Source organism: Vespa velutina, chromosome 13 (genome assembly GCF_912470025.1).
Source record: "Vespa velutina chromosome 13, iVesVel2.1, whole genome shotgun sequence".
Classification (NCBI taxonomy): domain Eukaryota; kingdom Metazoa; phylum Arthropoda; class Insecta; order Hymenoptera; family Vespidae; genus Vespa; species Vespa velutina.
This window is the reverse complement of record NC_062200.1, coordinates 15,538-37,800: the sequence shown is the minus strand read 5'-3', so window position 1 is coordinate 37,800 and position 22,263 is coordinate 15,538. Positions and strand designations below refer to the sequence as shown.

The 22,263-nt window shown below is 41.6% G+C and overlaps 3 protein-coding genes across 19 annotated transcripts in view; 2 read left to right on the top strand and 1 right to left on the bottom strand.

Annotated features, from left to right (window-relative positions):
• Positions 1-12,985, top strand: part of LOC124953801 — a 21,175-nt gene extending 8,190 nt beyond the window's left edge. For 5 of the 11 annotated variants that reach the window (XM_047505720.1, XM_047505721.1, XM_047505718.1 and 2 more), the window contains exons 2-18: positions 2,150-2,399; positions 2,624-2,700; positions 3,004-3,217; positions 3,621-3,755; positions 3,910-3,939; positions 4,017-4,098; positions 4,183-4,377; positions 4,455-4,589; positions 4,655-4,895; positions 5,004-5,232; positions 5,323-5,768; positions 5,920-6,875; positions 6,974-7,758; positions 8,086-8,398; positions 8,490-8,739; positions 8,913-9,140; positions 9,309-12,985. In XM_047505720.1, coding sequence (XP_047361676.1) covers positions 2,323-2,399; positions 2,624-2,700; positions 3,004-3,217; positions 3,621-3,755; positions 3,910-3,939; positions 4,017-4,098; positions 4,183-4,377; positions 4,455-4,589; positions 4,655-4,895; positions 5,004-5,232; positions 5,323-5,768; positions 5,920-6,875; positions 6,974-7,758; positions 8,086-8,398; positions 8,490-8,739; positions 8,913-9,140; positions 9,309-9,514 — 4,599 coding nt within the window. In that variant the 5' untranslated portion in view covers positions 2,150-2,322 and the 3' untranslated portion in view covers positions 9,515-12,985. Of the gene's footprint in view, positions 1-2,149; positions 2,400-2,623; positions 2,701-3,003; positions 3,218-3,620; positions 3,756-3,909; positions 3,940-4,016; positions 4,099-4,182; positions 4,385-4,454; positions 4,590-4,654; positions 4,896-5,003; positions 5,233-5,322; positions 5,769-5,919; positions 6,876-6,973; positions 7,759-8,085; positions 8,399-8,489; positions 8,740-8,912; positions 9,141-9,308 lie in introns of those variants that run through there. The other 6 variants (XM_047505722.1, XM_047505723.1, XM_047505724.1 and 3 more) reach the window with 6 other exon arrangements.
• On the bottom strand, positions 12,946-19,087 carry LOC124953819 (kelch-like protein 10). Its single transcript, XM_047505771.1, has 9 exons — positions 16,718-19,087; positions 16,132-16,469; positions 15,719-16,050; positions 15,463-15,644; positions 14,981-15,192; positions 14,584-14,919; positions 14,373-14,495; positions 14,116-14,283; positions 12,946-13,995 (listed from the first exon to the last, which is right to left on the bottom strand). The coding sequence occupies exons 1-9, from the start codon at positions 17,116-17,118 to the stop codon at positions 13,799-13,801; spliced, it is 2,289 nt and encodes a 762-aa protein (XP_047361727.1). The 5' UTR covers positions 17,119-19,087; the 3' UTR covers positions 12,946-13,798.
• Positions 17,846-22,263, top strand: LOC124953815 (15-hydroxyprostaglandin dehydrogenase [NAD(+)]-like). Of its 7 annotated transcripts, XR_007102346.1 has the most exons (9): positions 17,846-17,992; positions 18,150-18,202; positions 19,415-19,548; positions 19,767-19,890; positions 19,966-20,072; positions 20,170-20,343; positions 20,449-20,603; positions 20,792-21,198; positions 22,037-22,263. XR_007102346.1 is itself a non-coding variant. In XM_047505758.1 (8 exons), the coding sequence occupies exons 3-8, from the start codon at positions 19,456-19,458 to the stop codon at positions 20,904-20,906; spliced, it is 768 nt and encodes a 255-aa protein (XP_047361714.1). In that variant the 5' UTR covers positions 17,846-17,992; positions 18,150-18,202; positions 19,415-19,455; the 3' UTR covers positions 20,907-22,263. The 7 variants fall into 7 exon arrangements, 6 of the variants coding, with proteins under 6 accessions (XP_047361714.1, XP_047361716.1, XP_047361715.1 ...); XM_047505758.1 differs by having other exon boundaries at positions 20,792-22,263; XM_047505760.1 differs by lacking the exon at positions 18,150-18,202 and having other exon boundaries at positions 17,849-17,992; positions 20,792-22,263.

Here is a 22,263-nt window from a genome sequence, read left to right as displayed (position 1 = left end):
TGGATGTTATCCAACGACCTTCGGATTGCGTCGAGATCTCGAGCCAACCAAGGCTCTCTCTCTCTCTCTCTCTCTCTCTATATATATATATATATATATATATATATATATATACATATATATACTGTGTGTAGTTCTCTAGACAGAGTACTCCTCTCGAGGAAAGAGATAACGATAAAGGGAAAAAATAAATAGCAATATCTAGGATTACGTTCGATCGAGAGATAACGAGTACGATATACTAGAGATTGGAACGATCACGGATAATCCGATAATGCTGATCTCGATTAATTACGTAAACGATTAATCCCTCGAGAGATCGATAAGCAATTATCTTGTCTCTCTCTAATAACGCTCGGTTTAACTTGCCTACAAAACGAGTTTTTGAAGAATTGATTTGCTCGAAAGAGAAAGCTAATCGGTATCGTCTTTCCTCGCTTGGGAAAGCTTTTTCTCTTCGGAAAGTAGAAGTCGTCGACGTTGATCGTAAGTAGGTCACAGAGAGTACGAAAGCTCGCGCGTAAGTCGTGTCTCGAATCATTCCGTTTGGGGAGGGTTAAACTGGGCCACGGTGCGTCGGCCTCGACACCAGAAATATTGTCGATCCTTCCCTTACTCCTCCTTCTTTCTTCTCTTCTACGTCAACGATTAGAAAATCGTCGGATGTTCAAGCTATAAGCTCGATAAAGAAACGAAGATGAAAAAGAATGACAAAGCACGATTGGTCAGCCGGCCGTCCATCCGTCCGTCCGTTCATTCATTTGTCTCGGAAATTTATGTTCTTTTCTTTTCTATTTCTTTTCTCCTTTTTTCTTCGATTCCGTCTACCGTTTACGCCGTAGGGATATTTTTAACTTACCTAAGGCTTAACATAGCAGGCTCGATGGATGGTATCTCTCGCCTTGCCTCGTCTCTTTTATTTTCTTCGCACGAGCAATCTCGCCTATCACAGACGGAGAGAGAAAAAGGATACAACATCACCTCTTTTCTTTGTGCAAAATATAATCTCCTTAAGGAGGTTGAAATTGCTTCAATAAAAAAAGAATCCTTCTCTCTCTCTCTCTCTTTCTCTTTGGTTGCCTTCGATAAAAGCATTTTCGATGCTTCGACATTATCTCGCAGATAAAGAATTCTACGCTATCGGGATGGGATTTGTCCTTTGAGGAATAGCGATTTACTTATCGCTTTGGGTGAGAAATTGCGAGGAAAATCTTGGCAAGAATCTTCGAAGGAAATGTTCAAAATGATTTCATTCACATATGTTTCACTATAACATGTGATTCATTATTTCCATTTGACTTTTTTTTCTAAACTATTTTCAAAGTTGAATTCGTAATAAGGCGTAAATACACGTTTTGAAAGACGGAAATCATTGGAGATGTTTTAAAGGAAAGGATTAACAAAATTGTATCGTTAGGACGAATAGAAGGATATTTTTGTAACGTCGTCGATCGCGAGGAATGAACGGTGTCGTGAGTAAGAAAAACTGAAAAAAATCGAGAAAAAGAGAAGAGGGATGCTGCGATGGAGCAGATGACGCGTGGTTGGGATTTTTCGCGCGGCTCCCATTTCTTTAACGCTCTCTCTCTCCCTCCCTCTCTCTCTCTCTCTCTCTCTCTCTCTCTCTCTCTCCTCGTTCCAGTGTCTATCTCTTGTCTTCGTCCGTTGAAAGAGGTCGTTGATCTTCCGAGCGAGAGAGAAAAGAGAGGAGCACGTTTGTGGGCATACGGCCTTCGAGCGACCTTGACACTGGGACGTGTTTAAAGGGAACTACTTTTCAACGGCTTTTTATCACGGCTACTTAATTTCCGAGTAAAAAAGTCGTTTTCGAATAGTGCGAGAAATCGTTACGTCCAAGTGCTTTGTAACGGTCGTGCCTACGTCGACTCTCATTATTTTCTCGTAGATGCAGTATGAAAATTCGCCTTTCTCTCCTTTATTCATTGCTAAAAAGCGACAAAATGTTCAATCTTGGATTTGAAATGTTTTTCATTTGACTTCTTAACTAGTATTTTAATTTGATGATAATATGATTGTATCGAAGGACGGTAGATATTAACCGACATAGACCTATCCCCGAGATATCGCGAGGAATTGTGAAACGGACAAATTATTCGACAAGTCACGTATTTATTTTCTGTCTTGGCAGAGGACCTTTGGCGCTGAGGAAGGTCCGAGGAAGATGGCCGGAGGATGGAGTATAGTATCTAGACAGACGAGACATCGTCCTGCACGAAGTTGGCCCCCGTACGATTAGAGAGAATCGAGGTAGAAAGGTGATTGGCAAGGGAGAGGGTGCTTCCTTCCATTCTGAGGATCGAAATGAGCGATCTACAGGCTACCCTCGAGTTCTCCCTCGAGCTTTGCAAGTTCTACAATGTTGACCTCTTTCAGCGAGGGTAAGGAGCATTATTGAAAGCTTCTTTTATTGCACGACTTATGAAAAGGCTCCAGTCCAGTTCGATAGAGTCGTAGAAATAGAAGCGAACGGATAAAGGAGAGAAGAGAAATCAAAGTCCCAACTAAAGTTTCACTTTTATCATTCCTCCTCCCTCCCTCTCCCATGCCCCCCTGCCCAGTAATAATCCTCCGATGAAAATATGTCCGATCTCTGTTCACGTAGATATTACCAAATCCGGACGGCTCTTCGAGTGTCGCCAAAATTGCCGGTCAAGGTGGAAGTCAATCAGCCGCGAAACCGTGAGTGTCCGTTGAGATCAGACCTGGGTAAATGATAGCGAACCAAGGACGATACGGATGTATCAGAGATCGTATCAGAGATTTATTGCTTCAATTTTTATTAGAAATATATTTTTCAAGAATAGATAAAAGTAAGAAAAGAGATAGAGGTAGCAAGTTCAATTAAAAATCTATAATAAGAGTAAGTTGTGATAAAACGATCACGAGTTTCCCTTGCTAGTGAAGAAATCAATTACTCGGGTCTAATCGAATCATCGTCACCCTCTAATTGGGCAATAGGGGAACGTAAAGACGTCGTTTTAGATTCGTTGGAGGCACCGGGCACGAGCAAACGCTTTCCAATCTTGTACAGAAACGAAGAGGTGACACTGGGTACTTCGGTCCTATTTCGTGCCCACGTGCTTGTACACAGTCACAAGATCGAGGAGGCCCTGTCTCGCACCCACTTCAATCTCGGCGTCGAACTATGGTTCAGTGAACATACACAACCCGGAAACATGGCATGCGTGTCATCGAGGTGAGCACTTTAACGGCTGCCTCTTTCCCTTTCTCTCCCTCCTCTCTCTCTCTCTCTCTCTCTCTCATTTACAATCGGTTTATCGTGATCACGATGAAACACACTGACGTAACTCGAGGACTCGTGGATACGCTCACGCACACATGCATGCACGCACACGTACCCACACGTAAGCTCGCACGTATTAGAAATGATACAACGAATGAGTGTTCCGATGAAACGGACGAAAATCGATACTTTCGAACAACTCGTGCACTCCTTTCTCTCTCTCTCTCTCTCTCTCTCTCTCTCTCTCTCTCTCTCTCTCTCTCTCTCTCTCTCTCTCTCTCTATTTCTTCCTCCTCCTCTCCCTCTCTTTTACGCGTTTTTTTCTTTCATTATTCTCCGTTCGATTCCTTTTCAGGGCATTGCAGTTAAACTTCGCGCCAACGAAGGGCCTCCATTATCATCTCCCGGTTCTCTTCGATTACTTTCATCTCGCCGCCGTATCCATCACGATCCACGCTTGCCTCGTGGCGCTTCATCAGCCGTACATCAAGTCGGTATCTCTTTCGTTCTCCTTTCTCTCTCTCTCTCTCTCTCTCTCTCTCTCTCTCTCTCTCTCTCTCTCTCTGTCTTCTGCTTATATATTGGCACGCTGTTCATTATTCTCTTTCGTTTCTTATATTGGATTTTCACGCGCGAACAATCAGGAAGAGCATCCTGCATTATGTTCAGAGTTGGTAAGTTTTGAGAAATCTTCTTTGCATATTTATTAATCTTCCCGTTCGGCCGATCAACCCATTTACGTAATTTGTAGCGCACCACGCGGTGGGAAGCCTTGGTTGCAGTTTAAACAGACGACAGCGAACAATGAGAATAACGCAACATTCGGGAACGTTGTAAGTTTAGCAGCCAAGTGGTGGTTCATTGGTTTCTCCTTAAACTGACTGCGATTGAATTCCCCTCATTTTTGTTGGCTGTAGGAAAGCACGACAAGGTGCGTCGGTTCGGCTACCAGGATGCAACACGCCAGGTTGGTACAACAGGAAGTGACGAGATTACTTTTAGCCGCTAGGGAATCCCTGTTGAACGATCTGGCCGATCTAGCGAGACTTTTACCTTCTTGGCAGCAAAGGGCACTCGAGCTTGCACAGAACACGCACAAAGAGATCACCAAGGTCGTATGTTAGTTCGCCATCCAATATCCGATCGGTTTATTGTGAAAATAACATGTCATGTATGTAATCGATTGCAGATGATGGATACGGAAGAGGCAGATATAGCTCAACTATGCGCACAAAATATCGTCCTCTGGCAACACTTTCTGGAAGCTTTCTCTGGTCGCGAAGCTGTGCATCAACATCTCGCTAGGATTCATCATCAGTTGAGAGTAAGATATTGCGGCTCGATCGTATTTCCTCGATCGTACTTGTTTTCACCAAGCTCGTTTTTCAGGTCAAACGCTTCGCCGAGGGTTTCTTCGTATTGGAAAATCCAAGAATGTCGGCGGCGGGCTGTTACGACGCAAATTATCAATCGTATCAGGCTGTGAGCGAGACCGCACGAAGATCGCGTTATCTCGCCTCGCTGCCACCGTTGCCGGTACATTGCCCGGAATTGGACGGCGATCTTCATTCGTTGCCTTTAATATTCGAGGATCAATATGCCGACATGCAGCAGAGACACAGAAACAGTAGTAAGAAGAAGACCGTCCGTTTGATACGATCTAGATCGGTTATCGGACGTTTTCTCGTTAAAACGAAAAAGAGATAATACGTTATACGTAGAATGTGTTATCCTTCAGTTCCCAGCATGGACGATTGCAGCTGTGGGATCGCCGCGATTTTGGAGTCCAGGTCTATGGGTATCTGGTCGCCGAGAAGCGAAGGTGCTGCGCAGGATATTGGAGCGATGCAGGCTCGTTTCGCGACCAGCCCTTCGACATTGCCGGCCAGGCATAGCAAGTCTCTCGATCAGCTGGGCCCCGAAATGGCGCCGTTGCAGCCAAGGTCGTCTCCTAAGACATTACCCAGGTTTGTTTGAGCCTCGTTGATCGATCGTTCAACTCGTGCGAGCCAATTAAAAATCTTTATTCCTTACGAGATTTACGCGTATAATTAAAGATCGGTCTCGACGCAATTATTTCCCAAACAACGTGGCGGAATTAGAAATGCGACCCCGCCAGCGACGGTTCCGTCGAGAGGAGGAAGGCCAAGGTCAACGGTACCGTCCGGCAACACCCTCTTACCACCGTCCGGACAGCAGCAGGCATGTTCGGCGCCAAATCCATCGTTGAGTTCCACTCCGGTGATACCTCTTCCTCGTGCCAAATCCACGCAGATGTTGGTGCAAAATCGGCAACAAGTCGATCCGCAATCCGCGTCCATCGGTTCGCTCCTTGTGGCGATGTTTCCCGAGCTACCGTCGGACACTCGACTCCCTGGCTATCGGCCGTCCGGTAAATCCTGCGAACAGAATCTAACGGTACCCTCCTATATCAGAACGTTGGACTTGGCCCAGCTGGCCGATTGCTTGAATACCGAGAGCAAATCTTCACAAATCTCCGAAGGTATGATCTTTTTCTTTCTTTCCTTTCCTTTTTTTCTTTTTCTTCTTTTTTCCTTTCCTTCGGTCCCCTCTCTTAATTTTGTTTTCTTTACATATCGAATGAACGAACGTATTATCTCACGTTGAGGCGAGCTTTTATGTGCTTCTTTCAGACTTTCACTCTTTGGACACCAGGAGGATACGATTGGAGCCAAGGAGTCATCGATTGTTGAATCGCCAAGGTCTTACCGGCAACGATCAAAACAATTTTCCTCTTGGCAAGTCGGGTGCAAACGTTGATGGTTTATTGCGCGAACAACAGCCTCTTCACACGGCCACTCTCGACAGGATAACATATCGTGGAAATGGCAGAAAGCAGGCACATCAAACAGGTGGTAAATACAATCAAACGAACGGATTGGAATCACGACGTTATCACACAATCGGAAAAACTGGCTCGGGTCATGGACAACGCAATCGGGAAATGCAGAATTCGATGAACGGTACGACCCTGACGAGCAGTCATTCGTTGCTGATGGAACCGTTGTACAGAGTATCGAATTACTCCTCGACCACTACGGATTCGTTCTTTTATCGAACGAACGGCACCAGCGGCCGTACCCGCGACGAGACTGATCGACCAAAGAGACCAAAGAGTACCGACAGACTCGTCGATGAGGTTGAGAGGAACGAATGTTGCGAGTTTAGGAGAGAGAGAACGAAACGGAAAGATGAGAGAGTGACAAAGTCACCACGAAACGGTGTAACTTTGTCTTGTTACATGGAGGAGAAACAGCAGAAGCGAGGTCAACGCGAAAAGAAAACTATCGAATCACCTAACGAGCCTCTCTACGAGGTAATTACGCTCAAGGTCGAACCAAAGAGGGAAACGCGCGTTGAAAGAAGAAGGGATAAGCACGGTAGGAGGCCACATTCCGCTCCCGTTCTCGACACCGAACGTCCACCCGAGGACGTTAGAAAGTGTGCGCATAGGAACAGGAAGGCCGCACCACCGCCTCCGGCTTATCAAGATCCGGCTATGGCACCTTTGCCCAAGTATCGTCATCCACCGCCAGCGCCTACGACCAGTGTCCTCGAAGTTGAGAACAACAATAAGATCATTCTGAAGGTAATGATAATGGTTTGCTTTCGAATTCTTTTCTTCCGTTTCGTCTGATTTGCGACGAACCCGATATACATACCTGCATATAACATATTCTTTTTCAGGTTGAACCGATAAAGTCCCCGATCGAGATATCGGTTACGAACGGGAAAACGCCATCGTCCGAGATTTCAAGTACCGGTGAACAGCCGCCCAATGTGAAAAGACTGAGGTGTGCCAGCGTACCCGTGGCACAGAACAAAATCGTAGTCCCGCGTAGCGCCGTTTCGCTACCATGCATGCCGATACGCGATAGCAAAGATAGCCTTAGTAACAATCATCCCGTCATTCCAAATCCCCTTAGTCCGCCGTCCACTCGACCGAGTAGTCCTACGACGAGTTCGAGCTCTAGCAACTTGACGTCCGAGTGTTCTGGTTGGGTCAGCAGCGGCGACACGTCTAGCTCGGAACAAAGGCGTAACGCGAGATTGTCCAGCGAGCAGTTGCGTCAGAAGCTTTCCAAGATCGTACCGAGGAAAAAGAGTCCGGCAAAGGAGAGTAGTCCGATCGAACATTCTTACGAGGAAGTTAGATTGCCGCCACCCAAGATGTTCCAGGACGAGCCACCACCTCCCGAAGAGTTTCGTGATCCACCAGTCCCTATCGACAATCCTCTTTATCACGTTTACGAGACGGTAAAGAGAACTCGGAGTCCCAAGCGAAACAAGACGGCACCCTGTAGTCCTCAACGTAGTCGGGAAAATGCATACGGTGCTGGTAGGGACATCTGTTTGGATTGTTATCAAGAAGGCAAGGAACTTTTGCAGAGCACACAGGACGACTTGATCAATTTTAAAAAATGCAAGGAGGAGTTTAAGCGACAGATGAGCTTCTCTGGAAGGATTTATAGGTGTGTATTTATTGGATTTTGAGGATTGTCCTGACCAATGCTTTCGGTTCCTCCGGTACTCTTCCGACAGACCGCAACGATCCTCTCTCTCTCTCTCTCTCTCTCTCGAAATTTTTATCTTTTGTTTCTTCCCGCTAACGCAAGAATGTATTTGTAATATGGCGTGTTCTGTGTCTTGGATGGATTGAGTCGAGGCGTTTTGATTCGCCGTTTCTAGTCTCTCTCTCTCTCTCTCTCTCTCTCTCTCTCTCTCTCTCTCTCTCTCTCACTCCGCTCCACCTTTCCGTTCGTATTTTAAGTTCTCTTTATCTACCTTACCCTATTTAGAGAACGCAAGGAAGCGCAGTATCGCTTCCATAAGCGTGCCCGTTCTTTCGGATACGGTGACCTTCTGACCCCGTCGTCGATTCAACCTCTAAGATCGAATGTGCCTCTTAGCGATTACCCGAGTCTGGCCTCGACCTTGCCGTATTTCCACATCAGCGACGAGTACCGACTCTTCTCGCCGGAAGGTGCTCATCTAATCGTTTGCGTACACGGGCTCGATGGTAATGCGGCTGATCTACGTCTCGTCAAGACTTATCTCGAATTGGGTCTACCTGGGGCACACTTGGACTTTCTCATGTCCGAAAAGAATCAAGTAAGTGTTTCCATCTTTACATCATATATATTCTCCTTTCTTCTTTGCTGTGTATGACTTTGTTGTTGAATTAAATCTTATCGCTTTTAAGGGTGATACCTTTTCGGACTTTGACACGATGACGGATAGACTAGTAGCTGAGATTCGTCATCATATCGAAATATCGGGCTTGAATCCAACGAAAGTGAGCTTCATTGGGCACTCTCTGGGGACCATCATCATACGAAGTGCTCTAACGCGACCACAACTTCGGCCATTACTTCCTCGTTTGCATACCTTCCTTAGTTTAAGCGGACCTCATTTAGGCACTCTTTATAATACCAGTGGATTGGTTAATGCTGGTTAGTGAGATTATACTTAAACGGGAGTCGGTGTGCGACGTGCAGTACCGATATCGATATCGCCAGATATCTATCTATCTATCTATCTATCTATCTATATATATATATATATATATATATATATGTTTGTATATACACACATCTGTTGGTATATCTTTTTCATATATCGCTAGGTATGTGGTTCATGCAAAAATGGAAAAAGTCCGGATCGTTGCTCCAACTGGCGATGAAGGACGCGCCAGATGTCAGGCGTTCCTTCATGTTTCGTTTAAGTCAGAAGAGCAATTTGCAAAAATTCAAGCACGTACTCTTGTGCGGAAGCGCTCAAGATCGGTACGTACCGCTTCACTCGGCGAGAATAGAACTCTGCAAGGCTGCCGTACGTGATCCGTCCGATCAAGGTATTCCAATATCTCGTCTATGGAAAAAAACCATCAGAAAATATTTTAACTTTTTTTTCTTTTCTCTCAATCGAGTATTTTATAATTATGCGCACATACACAAATATATAAATGTGTCTATCTTCATATGTATTATATTTAATTCATGACAAGTTTTCTTATTTGTAGGGGCAGCGTATCGCGAGATGGTGCAAAATATACTCTATCCCGTGATGTCGGCATCCGGTGTGAGTTTGGTCAGATACGATGTCCATCATGCGCTTCCACCGACAGCTAACGCTCTGATCGGTCGAGCAGCTCACATCGCCGTCCTTGACTCCGAGCTTTTCATCGAGAAATTTCTCCTCGTTGCTGGTCTCAAATATTTCAGATAAGGAACGGGCACAGTTTCATTCACGGATGAGAGTACGGTCATGATCTGTTGTGTATTCTAAGTCATAAAAGCCAAAGAATGATGAACGACAAAAAGGAACAAGAGTATGTTGATAGGGAGAGAGAGAGAGAGAGAGAGAGAGAGAGAGAGAGAGAGAGAGAGAGAGAAAGAGAGAGAGAGAGAGAGAGAACGGCGCGTTATCGTCGCTTCTTTAATAGCTAGTCCGTTTCTAATCATAAGTATGGGAGACACCGCATGATTATTGATTAGGTAGTTTGATTAACGACGAAGAAAAAAAAACGATTACATTTTAAAAGTAAACGATTTTCCCACGATCGCATCGGTTTAAAAATCTTTCGGCCTAGTTCGAGATCGATCGACGATTTTTAGGAAAGAATACAAAAATCAAAGAAAAAAATAAAAATAAAATCACGAGCAAAAATTATCGGGAATCATCGACGGATCCTCGTAACGCCAATTTCATCGATATGTCGCGACGAAAAGTCATACATACCTACATTAATTTAATTGTAAGATCGTCGAACGAGATTGGTCAATTGGTTGGGCAAGTATGCGTCGCAATGTACATTTCTTTTTCTATTTTTCTTCCTTGTTTCTTTTCAAGAATGTCAAAAAACTCGCAATCGACTCGAGTCATTCGTCGCAATATACTTGCCGCGCGTTAAAAAGTACGCAGACAGTGTTTCGCTGACTCTGTTAGACTAACATAAGAGTTCATCGTTAACCCGCTAATGATATAAACATAACTCGTTTTAGTTTTCATACATGCACGTTAAACCTATTAACAGCAACGCTCAAATTTTCATTACGTTAATCGAATGTTATTGTTAATGCATTTTGTCGCTAAGAGACGAACAAAATTATGATACTCGATCGATTATCGTATTCATCGAAAATCGTATTTAATAAATATTCGTATATTCGTAATTCTCATTTCACATTTTTAAATTGACACCTCAAATACAATTTTCTCCGATCAGTTTTTGTCAATGAAGTCACGGATAATTCTCTTTGTAAGAGTCAGCGATTCGCCGCGTATTTAAAAGAAAAGAAAGGAGAAAAGTTAAAAAAAGAAATAAAAAAAAAAATAAAATATAAAATAAAAAGTACGCGAGAGAGAGAGAGAGAGAGAGAGAGAGAGAGAGAGAGAAAGAAAGCATTGTCTAGGCGTTAGGAAAGTTACGAAACGCATGTCAATTGTTACCCTCAGATAAGTGTGAGTGCGTCCCGTGCGTGTGGAGAGGATGGATGAACCAAATAAGAAAACGAAAAAAAGGATGATGGACGAAAAGAAAAAAAAAATAAACTAGAAAAGACAACATGAATTGGAGTATTATATTTGTGCGATTTTCGTTGGTGTTGCACGGCGAAACGAAACGTGCACAATTCGATTAGAACTTTTGAAGGAGCGTAACGCGAACGAGCTTGCGAACGAAGAATACATGTCGCGCTAATGGAAGATGAAAGGGCGCTCTATTTGCGTGCGAAGAAAACGGAAACGTATCTAAAGAGAGAAAGAGAAGAAAAGAAAAAAAATTGTTTCAGGTATATGAAATCCCTCCAGTACTAGATCTCAATTGCTCGTAACAATCTATGAAGAATTATAATTAATTAAATAACTCGACCTGCGGATGTTCTACATAAGAAGATACGCCTATTACATTGATCGATCAATCGTCGTTGGAACGAGAGACGCGCGCGCGCCAGAGAGGGAGAGAGAGAGAAAGCTGAAACGAAGTATATGTATATATATATATATATATATATATATATATATATATATATATACATATATATTAATAATAAAGAAAGAAAAGTGAAATGGCGTTATAGTTTCGTAGCATCATCGTCGTAGCTTGTCGATCATTATCGTACGATTAGCTTTTAATTAATTATAGCTAAGACTCTTTACAAGACTCTTAAGTCGTTGGTGCTAAGTATCGAAATCTTCATTTCTTTCTTCATCATCATTTATTTATATGTATATTCAAGACCGATTTGTTCCGCTTTTTATCGTAATATTAAAAGCCTTGGGTAATATCGTTCCTTTTTATCGCGAGTGTATGCTTAATGAAAAAGAAAAAGAGATCCAGTAGAAATTGAACGCGAACCTTGATCGATTTTTTTACGATAAATTAAATAGATTTTTGCGACTCATCATATTTCCTTTTTGCTTTTTCAATGGGCTGGTATCCCATATAAAGAAAGAATAAAAAGAAAGAGAATGCTTGTGTGTGTGTGTGTGTGTGTGTGTTTGTGTGCATGAGAGAGGGAGAGAGATAAATAATTATTATATGACCATCTATGATAAAAAATTATTAACGATTTTTAAAAGGCATTAACAATGTCGACATTTGCATATTAATTAATTATATGAACGAATCGATTATTATAAATGAATTTGTTGGAGCGTAAACAAAGTTTCATTTTTACGATTCGACGAAATGCAAACCGGCCCTTTTTCGTCGCATCGCATTATAAGAAAAAATACGGTGACCGCCAAAAGAAAGGAAAAATAATAAGAAAAGATTTGAAATCGAATAATATAAAGAAAATTAGGCAATATTGAATATTGATCTTCGAGAGATAATTTTTTCATTCATCGTGAAATCATATGCCATAGGAATTTTCATTAAAATCATAATTAGTTGTTCGTTCGCATATGAGTCTTTGTAATCATATCGAGAATTAACATACGTGTACCATTTGAATTGATTTTACATAAGTCAATATGTGTATACACATACATACATACACACACACACACACACACACACACACACACCCACACACATATGAACATGATTTGTGTAATGTTTTAGTTTCTTATCGTCGTACGCATGGCACAATATTTCTAGCAACTCGTTTTGACGAGGACACAGTTGCGAAAACTGCAAACGAAGATACGATCCGACGATGGATTCTAACGATCGATCGATCGATCGATCGATCAATATACATGTGTGTGTATGTATATAAACACACGTAGGTATATCATTTAACCGTGAAAAAAATGCACATTCGCAATTTTAGAAGAATTTACTCGATGGATTTCTCGGCAGTAGGACGAGCGCGTCATCGATTTTAATCTGATTTCTTTTTTTACGCGCGTACGTGCATCGATTGTTATACTATTTTTAATTACGAGAATCGACCAAACGACAAACGATCGGCGTGCTCGACATTACGTTCGATCATGTTTGAGATCTTACGATTGGCAAAAAAGAAAAAAATAAGAGGGGAACACGCCTGACTCGTTCGTTCGTTGATTAGTGGTATATTTTTAATTCAGTTTAACCAATGAAATCAGCAAGTATTTATCAATACAACTATGTATGGTTTTGTGGAATAAGATCGTGTATCGTGCGAGAGGGATTAGAGAGAGAGAGAGAGAGAGAGAGAGAGAGAGAGAGAGAGAGAGAGAGAGAGAGAGAGAGAGAGAGAGAGAGAATGAGAGGCGGGGAAGAGAGAAGTACAAGAAGTAAAGAAGTTTGTCGTTAAAGGAGAAACACCAATGAAGAAGTAACAATGTATACACTATACATAATATATGCGTACATATGAGAAAAAATGAAATAAATCTATACATAAAGAGATAGATTAATACAAAATCTCGATTTATTAATGAAGGGGACCGGCTGCATGCCAATAACCTGATTTTTATCTTCAGCTTGCTCTATACTTTCATAAAGAAGAAAAAAAAGAAAGGAATAAAGACACATTTATATAGTTTTATTAATAGGATTAAATATCTCTCTGATTACATAACAATCACGATAACGAACACAATCGGAAGATACACGTGCGAGAATAAAAATTCGAAATAATTTTCACCATTTCGTTCTTTATATCTTCAAAATAAACGTGTTTGAGACACTATAGATAAAAGTCATAGACGTACGTGATAATCAGAGAAATTAAAATCGTATATACACGCGTGAAATTAACGTGTCCCTTGTAAATTTTACAAAGATTAAAAAAAAGAAAAGAAAAAAGAAAAAAATAAAAAAGATATCAATATCGCATAAAAAATTTGCTAAAACGATAAATTGCTAAATCGATTGAAGGATAAAAATTTGTAAAGTTGTTTGATCTTGAATCTTTTGTAGAAATGTTGCTTTGCTTCCGATTAACGATATGATTTTGTGTGTGCTTTTGTGCGTGTGCGTGTGCGTGCGTGTGCGTGTGTGTGCGTGTGCATGTGTGTGCGTTTTTTTAATTTCTTAAAATAATAATAAATAATTAGAAAGGATAGCGTTCCGTCCTATTCGACGTTACGAAAGTCCTCTGGCGCTTCGTCGTTTTCCTCGTGAAAATTTCCAAGAGCACCCTCGGCCATACCGTCAATAGGTCCAGCAGCATTCATACCAATTGCTTCGTCTATGATCATGGCAATGTTCGTCTCGGTAGGACCTTCTCCAGCTTGATCCGGTTTTACACGACCATTCGTAGTTGCTTGACCTAAATATCAATGAGAGACTATTAACAATAAATCGAATATTTAAAATATATATAGGCGGTAAAGAGAAAAAGATTATAGGAGAATTAAAGGTAAAATAAAATAAGATAGATCAGACTTACCTTGACCAAGATCTCGTACTTTGCTGAGGTAGGAGTACTCTCGTGCGTTTGATAGACCAGATATCACGCAGGCACTGAGTGCACTCCGATTGAGATTCATCGGCGACGCGTCGTACCACTCGTTGCTATCCGCATCGTAGCACTCAACGTAGGCGATAGTGGTTGTACCTAATGGTTATGGGCGATAGTGATTCTATTTCTCGTTTCGATCATTGAAATAGATCATCGAGAAGCCAGTTAGAGACTCTTTGACTCACCATTGAAACCTCCAACTACAAAGATCATATCGTCGAGGATCACGGTGGCAAAATTACTTCGTGGACTGAACATTTCGGTGACTTCCTGCCAATCCTCGGAGTTGTTAGGACTGTAACGTTCTCCTAAAAGGAGATCAAGGAGATGGCTAAAGAAAAGTAGAAAGGACAAACTGATTGTCGCTCGGGTTTCGAGTATCGAAGAAACTTTCACCGGAACTTAGCCTAATGAAGCCGTTGAAGCCGCCCAGAGCGTAAAGACTATCTCGAAAAGCAACCAACGAGACACCGGATCTAGGACTGATCATCGATCGAATGTAACTCCACTGATTGCTTTCGAGATCGTAGACCTCGGCGGAGTCGAGGATTTCCTGACCATTGAAACCGCCAACGATATAAATCTTATTGCGGAGTGCAGCCGCACTAGCGTCCGAACGTTGTCGATTCATCGGCGGTATCATTTCCCATTGATTCTTCTGTGGTTCGTATCGTTCGGCCGAATTCATTCTGGTTCTTCCATTGTATCCTCCTAATGCATATATCTTGCCACCTTTTGGAAAAATAGAGGGCACTTGATATTAACTTATTTTCGAAGTTTAACCATAACTCACCGTGCGTACAAACGCTAACATAACACCTAGCGTGGTACATGCAAGCTCGTTCACGCCATTCCTTCGTCACTGGATCGAAACATCGGACGGTGTTAAAGTGTTCATTCCCATCAAATCCTCCAATCATGTAGATGAGATCGTTGAGAGCGCATATCCCGTGATAAGCTCGTGGCGTCAGATCCGTGCTTACTGATAGAAACCATCTGTCAGCTCTGTAGTTTACACAGTTGACATTTACACAAATATGATTCTTAAGGCATGGATTACGCAGATATTTTCTTCGCTATCTATCCTTTTTGTTTCCTTTTATTTTATTTTATTTTATTTTATTTTATTTTATTTTTCTCTTTCTTTTGTTTTGCTTTTTTTTATTCGTTTTTCTTTTTTTGTTTTTTTTTTTTTCATTTCCTTCATTCTTTTCTCCGCACGTTCTCTTTATTTTACTATGGCCAATTGTTTCGCGACGACATGACCAGTTTTACCTCGTGTCGTAAGTCTCGACGAAACTGGTCGGTGAACCGGCACTCCAACCGCCAATCGCAAAAAGTATTTCGTAGGGTACTCGTGGTCTCGACAACGGATTCTTCATGTCGATTTCTCCGTTCTGTTTGTTGTCTTGTTCGGTTAGGTAAGCTTTTGCCGACTGCAATGTTCGTTGACAGGCCTGGAAGGAAAATAAATCGGAAACATTTCAAATTCATTCCAGTTTTATGTTTATTCCCTTCGTATTTTACCTACTTCGTTTTCCCGAATGAGTTTCCAATTGAGGACGTTGTCAGCGAAATAATTGTAGCTCATTGATCCATAACGAATACATTCCAGCAACTTTGTCACGTGAATCTTCCTCTCATCCACTTTATACTCGACCCAGGTTTTAACGGCCTCGAATACTATCTCTTCATTTTTCACGTTGAGTTCGTCGTCCTCTAATATTGACTCCAATTCCTCCGACTGCAATTCCTTGAACTCTGAACTCTCGTAAAGTATATGTTTGAAGTGATGACGAATGTATCTTCGGCCTTTCTCTTCGAGATCCCGGCAGAAATAATGACGTGCAAATTTGAAGATTCCTACGATCGTACAAAACGAACTTAGGATCGATCAACATTCCTTTTCGTCAAAGTCATGTCGCGTATTGACCTCCCTAATACCTAGACAATTGTCCGGTTTGAGTTCTTGCAAGAGAAATTGACAACAGAGCTGGACAACGCCAAGGACCTCGAATTGATCTGCCAAAGGTAAGAGTTGCTCTACGTTGTCCGCGTTAACGTTGCAGGTGCCAGTGTAAGCATAATCGAGTATCAGAGCGAAGATTTCGCTGGGTACCGAGTCGATGACTACCTCGGTAGTCTCGCTCTTTCCACCCTTGAGGCTATTGGTGAAGAGGGCTTTGAAGTAAGGACTAACCGCTGAAAGTATGGCTCGATGAACAGGAAAAAACTCATCCTTGGCACATCTGATAGCACCGTCGCAAAGTTGTCGATTTGCTCTGAAAATAAATCGTTCGTTGATCGTACGCTCTATCCTTCCCAAGTAGAAGAGGAAGAAGGAGAGAAAGAGGAAAGGAAAAAAGAAAAGAGCCTCTTTGTTTTTGTATAATCGATATTATTGGGTGTATTATTCGACAATCCTCGTTCGCACAATATCATCATTCGATTCATATCTATGTTAGCTTATAGAGAAATAATCCAAGTCCATGCCGCTAGGTCGATCTAGATAATAGCCTGAAAAAATAACCTAAGTTCCGACCAGACAATTGGGAACTCGACCAGGGCGTAATTGGAGGGGAGACAAACACACTTCCTCACTCTGGCTGCCTGTTTTCTCTTGCACTGTTTAAGTGCAAGAACAGCGGCAGTACGAAAACGACGTCTCGTAATATTTGATTGGGCAACGATAGCTTCCTGAGCGTCATCCTGACGTAATTGTCCGTCGGTTCGTGGCCTTGAACCAAGTCGACGACCTGGTAACGATGAAAGTAACGGCCGGAGGATCAGCAATGGATTTCGTGCTGGTCTTCCTCTATTGGTTCCTCCTCGCCGACGAAAAACTCCTCTCAAATCTTCCTCCCTCGAATCCTCTTCGCTCTCGTTATTATCAAACCCTGTCCAAACGTAACCGCGGAGACTCGCGGCCATGACAGACGAAGGCCAAAAATTTCCACATTCGAGTTTGCCTGATACTACTCTTAGCTCGATCGATCGTGTTCGATCGCGGCTGAGAGAAAGTCGTTAATCGAATTCGACTCGTATCGTACTTCCGATTGGAATTCTTCCATTTTGAATGAATATCATTTGAAAATGAGACATTTTTATTTTTCTCTTCTTCTCTCTCTCTGTTTTCTTTTGTTTTTTTTTTCTATTTCTTTTTTTTTTTTTTTTTTTCTTTTTTTTTTAAATCACTCCTCCTAAATAGTTAGTTGTGAGCCGAGAGAGGTTGGCCGATACGGGGAAAATTACACTTCGGACGCTTCCTTTCATTCGAACATCCAAATATCATCGTTTTATCAAAGATTTCGAATGTTTCAACAATATTTTTTGAATTAGAAAATTCTTCTCGCGTATGTAGATGAAAAGTTTATCAGGAAAACGGACAAATTTGTGAATTGAAAATATAATTTTTAAGCAAATCTAAGAAAATACAAATGAAAGATTTGACGTTCGAAGACGACGGTGGCAGGTTCTCATTTCAAGGGCGGGGTCGATGTCGCTTTCTCGCCCTTCGTGAAATGGTGAATCCCTAATCTTACGGCGGCTGAGGGGTATACAGGGAGGAGGAGCAGCATTGGATGGAAGGTTAAGGGCTGTCTAGGGGGCGCGAGTCGCTAACGCAGCGAGTCGACACGTACACACGTGCGTCGCGTGTTGGCACGCAACCCCGCGCCAATCAATATCCAGCTATATAGGGTGTGTGCGCATTCACTTGCCGTGGGAATTTAGGCGAGTCTCGATCTTTCAGTAGGAACCCGATCACCAACCACACCTCGTTGAAGCCTGGAATCTCGATACTCTCGTGCGTGTTTGTTTCTTCGTTTCTTGCCCCCTTTTCCTCTTATCCATTTCCGTACGTGCGTGCGTGCGTGCGTGCGCGCGCGCGCGCGCGCGTCTCTGCGTATGTGCTTGTGTGCGCGCGTACTCTAACCGAGAGACACGTTTCGCTTTCGTTTCAGTCTCTATCATCTCGGCTTCTCGTGACTTCGGGAGAACCAGCGGGATTATAAAGGTATGGAAAACGTCTAAATATAACAAAAGGGAGACTTTTCGCGCTACTAGCTTGCATCTTGTTTACTGCTTCGATTTTACCTTCTCTCCGTTTATTATTATTATTATTATTATTATTATTATTATTATTATTAATTTTATCTTCGTTTTTTTTTCATCGTCGTTTTTATCAAGACGACTTTTTATTAAGATTTCTCCTTTTTCACGTTTACAGAACGATCATATACGTTCGAATGACGTTTAATTAGACGTTTAAATAGGCCGGCGATTTTTATTTTCGTTCGAATGAAAGTGATACAATTTGATTTTTCATCTCCGAAAGTATTTGTTAATTTTTCATTTTTCTTTTTTTTCTTTTCTTTCTTTTCTTTCTACATCGTAACGCGAATCAGACGAACAATTTGCTTTCCTTTTTACGGCGAGACGAGACAAAATAAACGCGAGGGAAAATATATGCGATCATTCAATCGGCGAGTCTTATTCTAAAGGGGCATACACGTGTCAACCGGCAAAGTTACTTTGATACGCGCTATGTTTGACATGTGGTGCGTATGGTAAAGCGCTTAGAACTTTGTCTCGTGTATCCCAACCCAGACTCACGCACACGCGCACGCACGTTACCTCTCTCGTACATATGTAGATACAAAAACCTCGTAGGGGATTCGCGGTGGGAGACGCATTGGTAGGAAGGAACGGAGAAAGAAGAGGGCACGTTGGGAGTAAGCGCGTGCGGTAAACGACGCTTTCAAACTAAATTCAGTGACTCATGTACTTACTTACGACACATGCGAGGAGTGAGCGAGTGAATACAGTGAGACAGTGAGCCAGAGAGAGAGAGAGAGAGAGAGAGAGAGAGAGAGAAAGAGACAGAGGTGTGTGGGAGGAGGAGAGAGAGAGAGAGAGAGAGAGCGAGAGAGACTAGGAGGGAGGGAGTAGACGCGCTTTTGTTCCGTTCCACCCTGAATGATGGCGCGGTCTTTCACGATAAATCGAAACATTCGATAGCATCAGCAAAATCAACTCGTCGAGAATCAAATTCAAAGTTACGAATCGATATCTCGTTTTATGCACGACAATCCGGTGAGCATTGTCAAGGCCGAGCAAGGCCGAGCAATGCCGAATCGGTCGCAGCCAAGTTCATTGGCAAGTGACTTGGATTGATTCACAACATTATACGATATATAATAAATTGTACTTATTTTTTCATGTTTAGGGAGAGGCATTACGATTCAGAACTAGGAAATCAATCGAAGGATGGAAGTTAAAGGGCGAGTTGCCCTGGTAACGGGGGCTGCTTCCGGTATCGGCAAAACTTACGCCATCGAGTTATTAAATCAAGGAGCCAAGGTGAGCTAATAGCGATATTTCTTGTCTGTTTTCGCGTCTTGTAATTGTAAATATTATATGTTCACAATACTATATTTAAGAGTGGACGGACAGTTAACAGAAAAATAGAGGATGTTTAATTAGAGAAGACGTTTGGAAACATTGTAATCTCTCTCTTCGTTTCTGTAGTCTGTGTGTAAATCTTATGATCATGAGGCCGTTCTATCGATTTGACACAGGTATCGATTTGTGATATCAACAGTACGGAAGGTGAGAAATTGGCCGACGAACTGACCGTGCAATATGGAAAAGATCGAGTGATATTCTCCCAGTGCGATGTCACGGATTATCCACAATTCGAAGGTAACGTCATCACGATCACGATCATAGAAATGTACCATAAGTAATTTTTCTCTTCTGATTGATCTCTTTTCACAGCGTCGTTTCAAACAACGATCGCTGCTTTTGGACATATCGACATCGTCATCAACAACGCCGGTATCATGAACGATCGATTCTGGGAGCTCGAAGTCGACATCAATCTTGTAAGTGAATATTTTCCTTTAAATGGCAATCGAGAACGACCATTTATATAGCGAGAAACATTCTATACGGCGAATCTCATTGTTTTTAATTCTTTAGAACGGTGTGATACGTGGCACTCTCTTGGCTCAACGATTTATGGGTACGGATAAAGGTGGACAGGGTGGTGTAGTCGTGAATACCGGAAGCAATATCAGTATCAACCCCTACGTCAGCGTGCCCATCTATTCGGCTACGAAGGCGGCAATCGTTAGTCTTACCAGAGCATTTGGGGTACGTCAGTATGTAAAGTTTATATAAGGGATATAGATGAGAAAAATCATTTTTATTATTTCAATTAATAGATATTATTAATGTGACGTTCATTGTTGCAAATAGGATCAGTATCACGTGGAGCTAACGGGCGTCAAAGTGATGGCACTTTGTCCAAGTGCCACGGACAGTAATTTGGTGGCAGATGTTGGAAAACAGTTACTTTCGCCGCGATATCAGGATGCCTGGAGTCGAGATACTGCTTCTTCGGTTCCACAAAAGTGAGCAAAAATTAATAAATATCGTATAATTAATCGTTATAGTAAAACGAATTTGCTAAATGATACATATACTTAGCCTTACTGTTTTTATCATCGATTTATACCCAAATTAATATCGTATTCCTTGGATAAAAGATATTCTTTGTCTTCTTTCTTCTTTTTCTTTTCTTTCTTTTTTCTTTTTCCAGAGCGGAGCACGTTGCCAAAGCGTTGATTCATATTTTGAGTATGGGCAAAAGCGGAAGCATTTGGATGGTCGAGAACGGTGAACCACCTCGCGAAGTGAACTTTCCAAAGTATTAAATAATTCACTTAAGAGAAAATAATAAAAAGATAAGTTTTAACGCGTCCGTCTTGCACGACACGTGATTCTTCCTCGCTTTGACCACAAGATAACTATGCCGTACCATAATATTACGTATAATTGTATCGATTTTATAGTCGAACATTGCCGAAATCGTAAGTTCTCGATCGAACTCCGTGACGATCACGCTCAGGATCACGATTACGATATGATCGATCGATGTTCGCTCGATGATCATGTCGAAAGACGATCTGTCGACATTTTGTACGTTTTTACTCATTCAACAGAGCTGTAAGTAGCACCAATTCGATAAAATTAGCACGCTAGAATCGCGTCGATCGCTTGAACGTTAACGGATACGTCCGTTGATCATCCGCTTTTAAAAATGGAAAAAAGTACGTGTGAGTGAGTGAGCGAGTGTGTTTGTGTGTATGTGTGTATGTGTGTGTGAGAGAGAGAGAAAGAGAGAGAGAGAGAAAGAGAGCGATTGACACATGAAGTACATACTCGTATTATAAGTAAATAGGTACTATTCGTCCGTCGTGCGTCGACGAAGATAAAAACATGAAGTTATAAAAAGTAATAAGAAAGCATTAAATATACCACATTTTTCTACATATTTTTGCGGCCGAATAAAAGACAGCAAATTTGAATAAAGGACTGGGGCAATTAGCGAGGGCCTGACAAATAATATTCACAAATCGCTTCTTCGAAGATGCGAAGCATTCTTACCGTACGATAGAAAGCTCATTTCTTTTACTTGCAAAATAAAATAACTGATATCGTCGTTAATAATAGTAACAATTTGTCAATAATTATTTATACCGATAATTATTTGTACCAATGATGCTTAAGAACGACAGAGTAACGATCTTAAAGATCGAAGCTTAATCATTAATAATAATTAATCATCGAAAAACGATTTGGGTGAGCTGACTTTATAATTTTGATACTTATAATGTGCATAATATCATAATTGCTTTATCGACTATTCGATCGCACATTTGTATACACGATTTATATAGTTTTAAGCCTCGACCAATTGAGGATTTAGAATTGATTATTTTCTATTGTCAATATTAATTTATAATTTTATATGTTAAGTTAATTTCAATATATCATAATATAGGTGACGAGCGAGATTTCGGAGGATGAAACACGTTCAAAGCAAATACATGCATACATACATACATATGTATATTACGTATTCTGGATCGACGAGATATAAAAGAAAAAAAAAATCTTCATAGGTAGTGGAAACTGTTGTTGGTTTGTTTGTTATGATTTGCTGAGAATGTATGTTGCAAGCTTTGCCAATAAAATCGCATAGCTTTTTAAGAAAATCGAAAAGAAGAA

What these genes read in the sequence shown, in the direction of transcription:
- LOC124953815 (XM_047505758.1), top strand. Translation starts at nt 19,456, where the DNA reads ATGGAAGTTAAAGGGCGAGTTGCCCTGGTAACGGGGGCTGCTTCCGGT. An exon ending in TATTAAATCAAGGAGCCAAG is followed by an intron (nt 19,549 to 19,766) that starts GTGAGCTAATAG and finishes GATTTGACACAG; the next exon opens with GTATCGATTTGTGATATCAA. An exon ending in TCGAAGTCGACATCAATCTT is followed by an intron (nt 20,073 to 20,169) that starts GTAAGTGAATAT and finishes TTAATTCTTTAG; the next exon opens with AACGGTGTGATACGTGGCAC.
- LOC124953819 (XM_047505771.1), bottom strand. Translation starts at nt 17,118, where the DNA reads ATGGCCGCGAGTCTCCGCGGTTACGTTTGGACAGGGTTTGATAATAAC. An exon ending in CAAACCGGACAATTGTCTAG is followed by an intron (nt 16,051 to 16,131) that starts GTATTAGGGAGG and finishes GTACGATCGTAG; the next exon opens with GAATCTTCAAATTTGCACGT. An exon ending in AACTCATTCGGGAAAACGAA is followed by an intron (nt 15,645 to 15,718) that starts GTAGGTAAAATA and finishes TTTTCCTTCCAG; the next exon opens with GCCTGTCAACGAACATTGCA.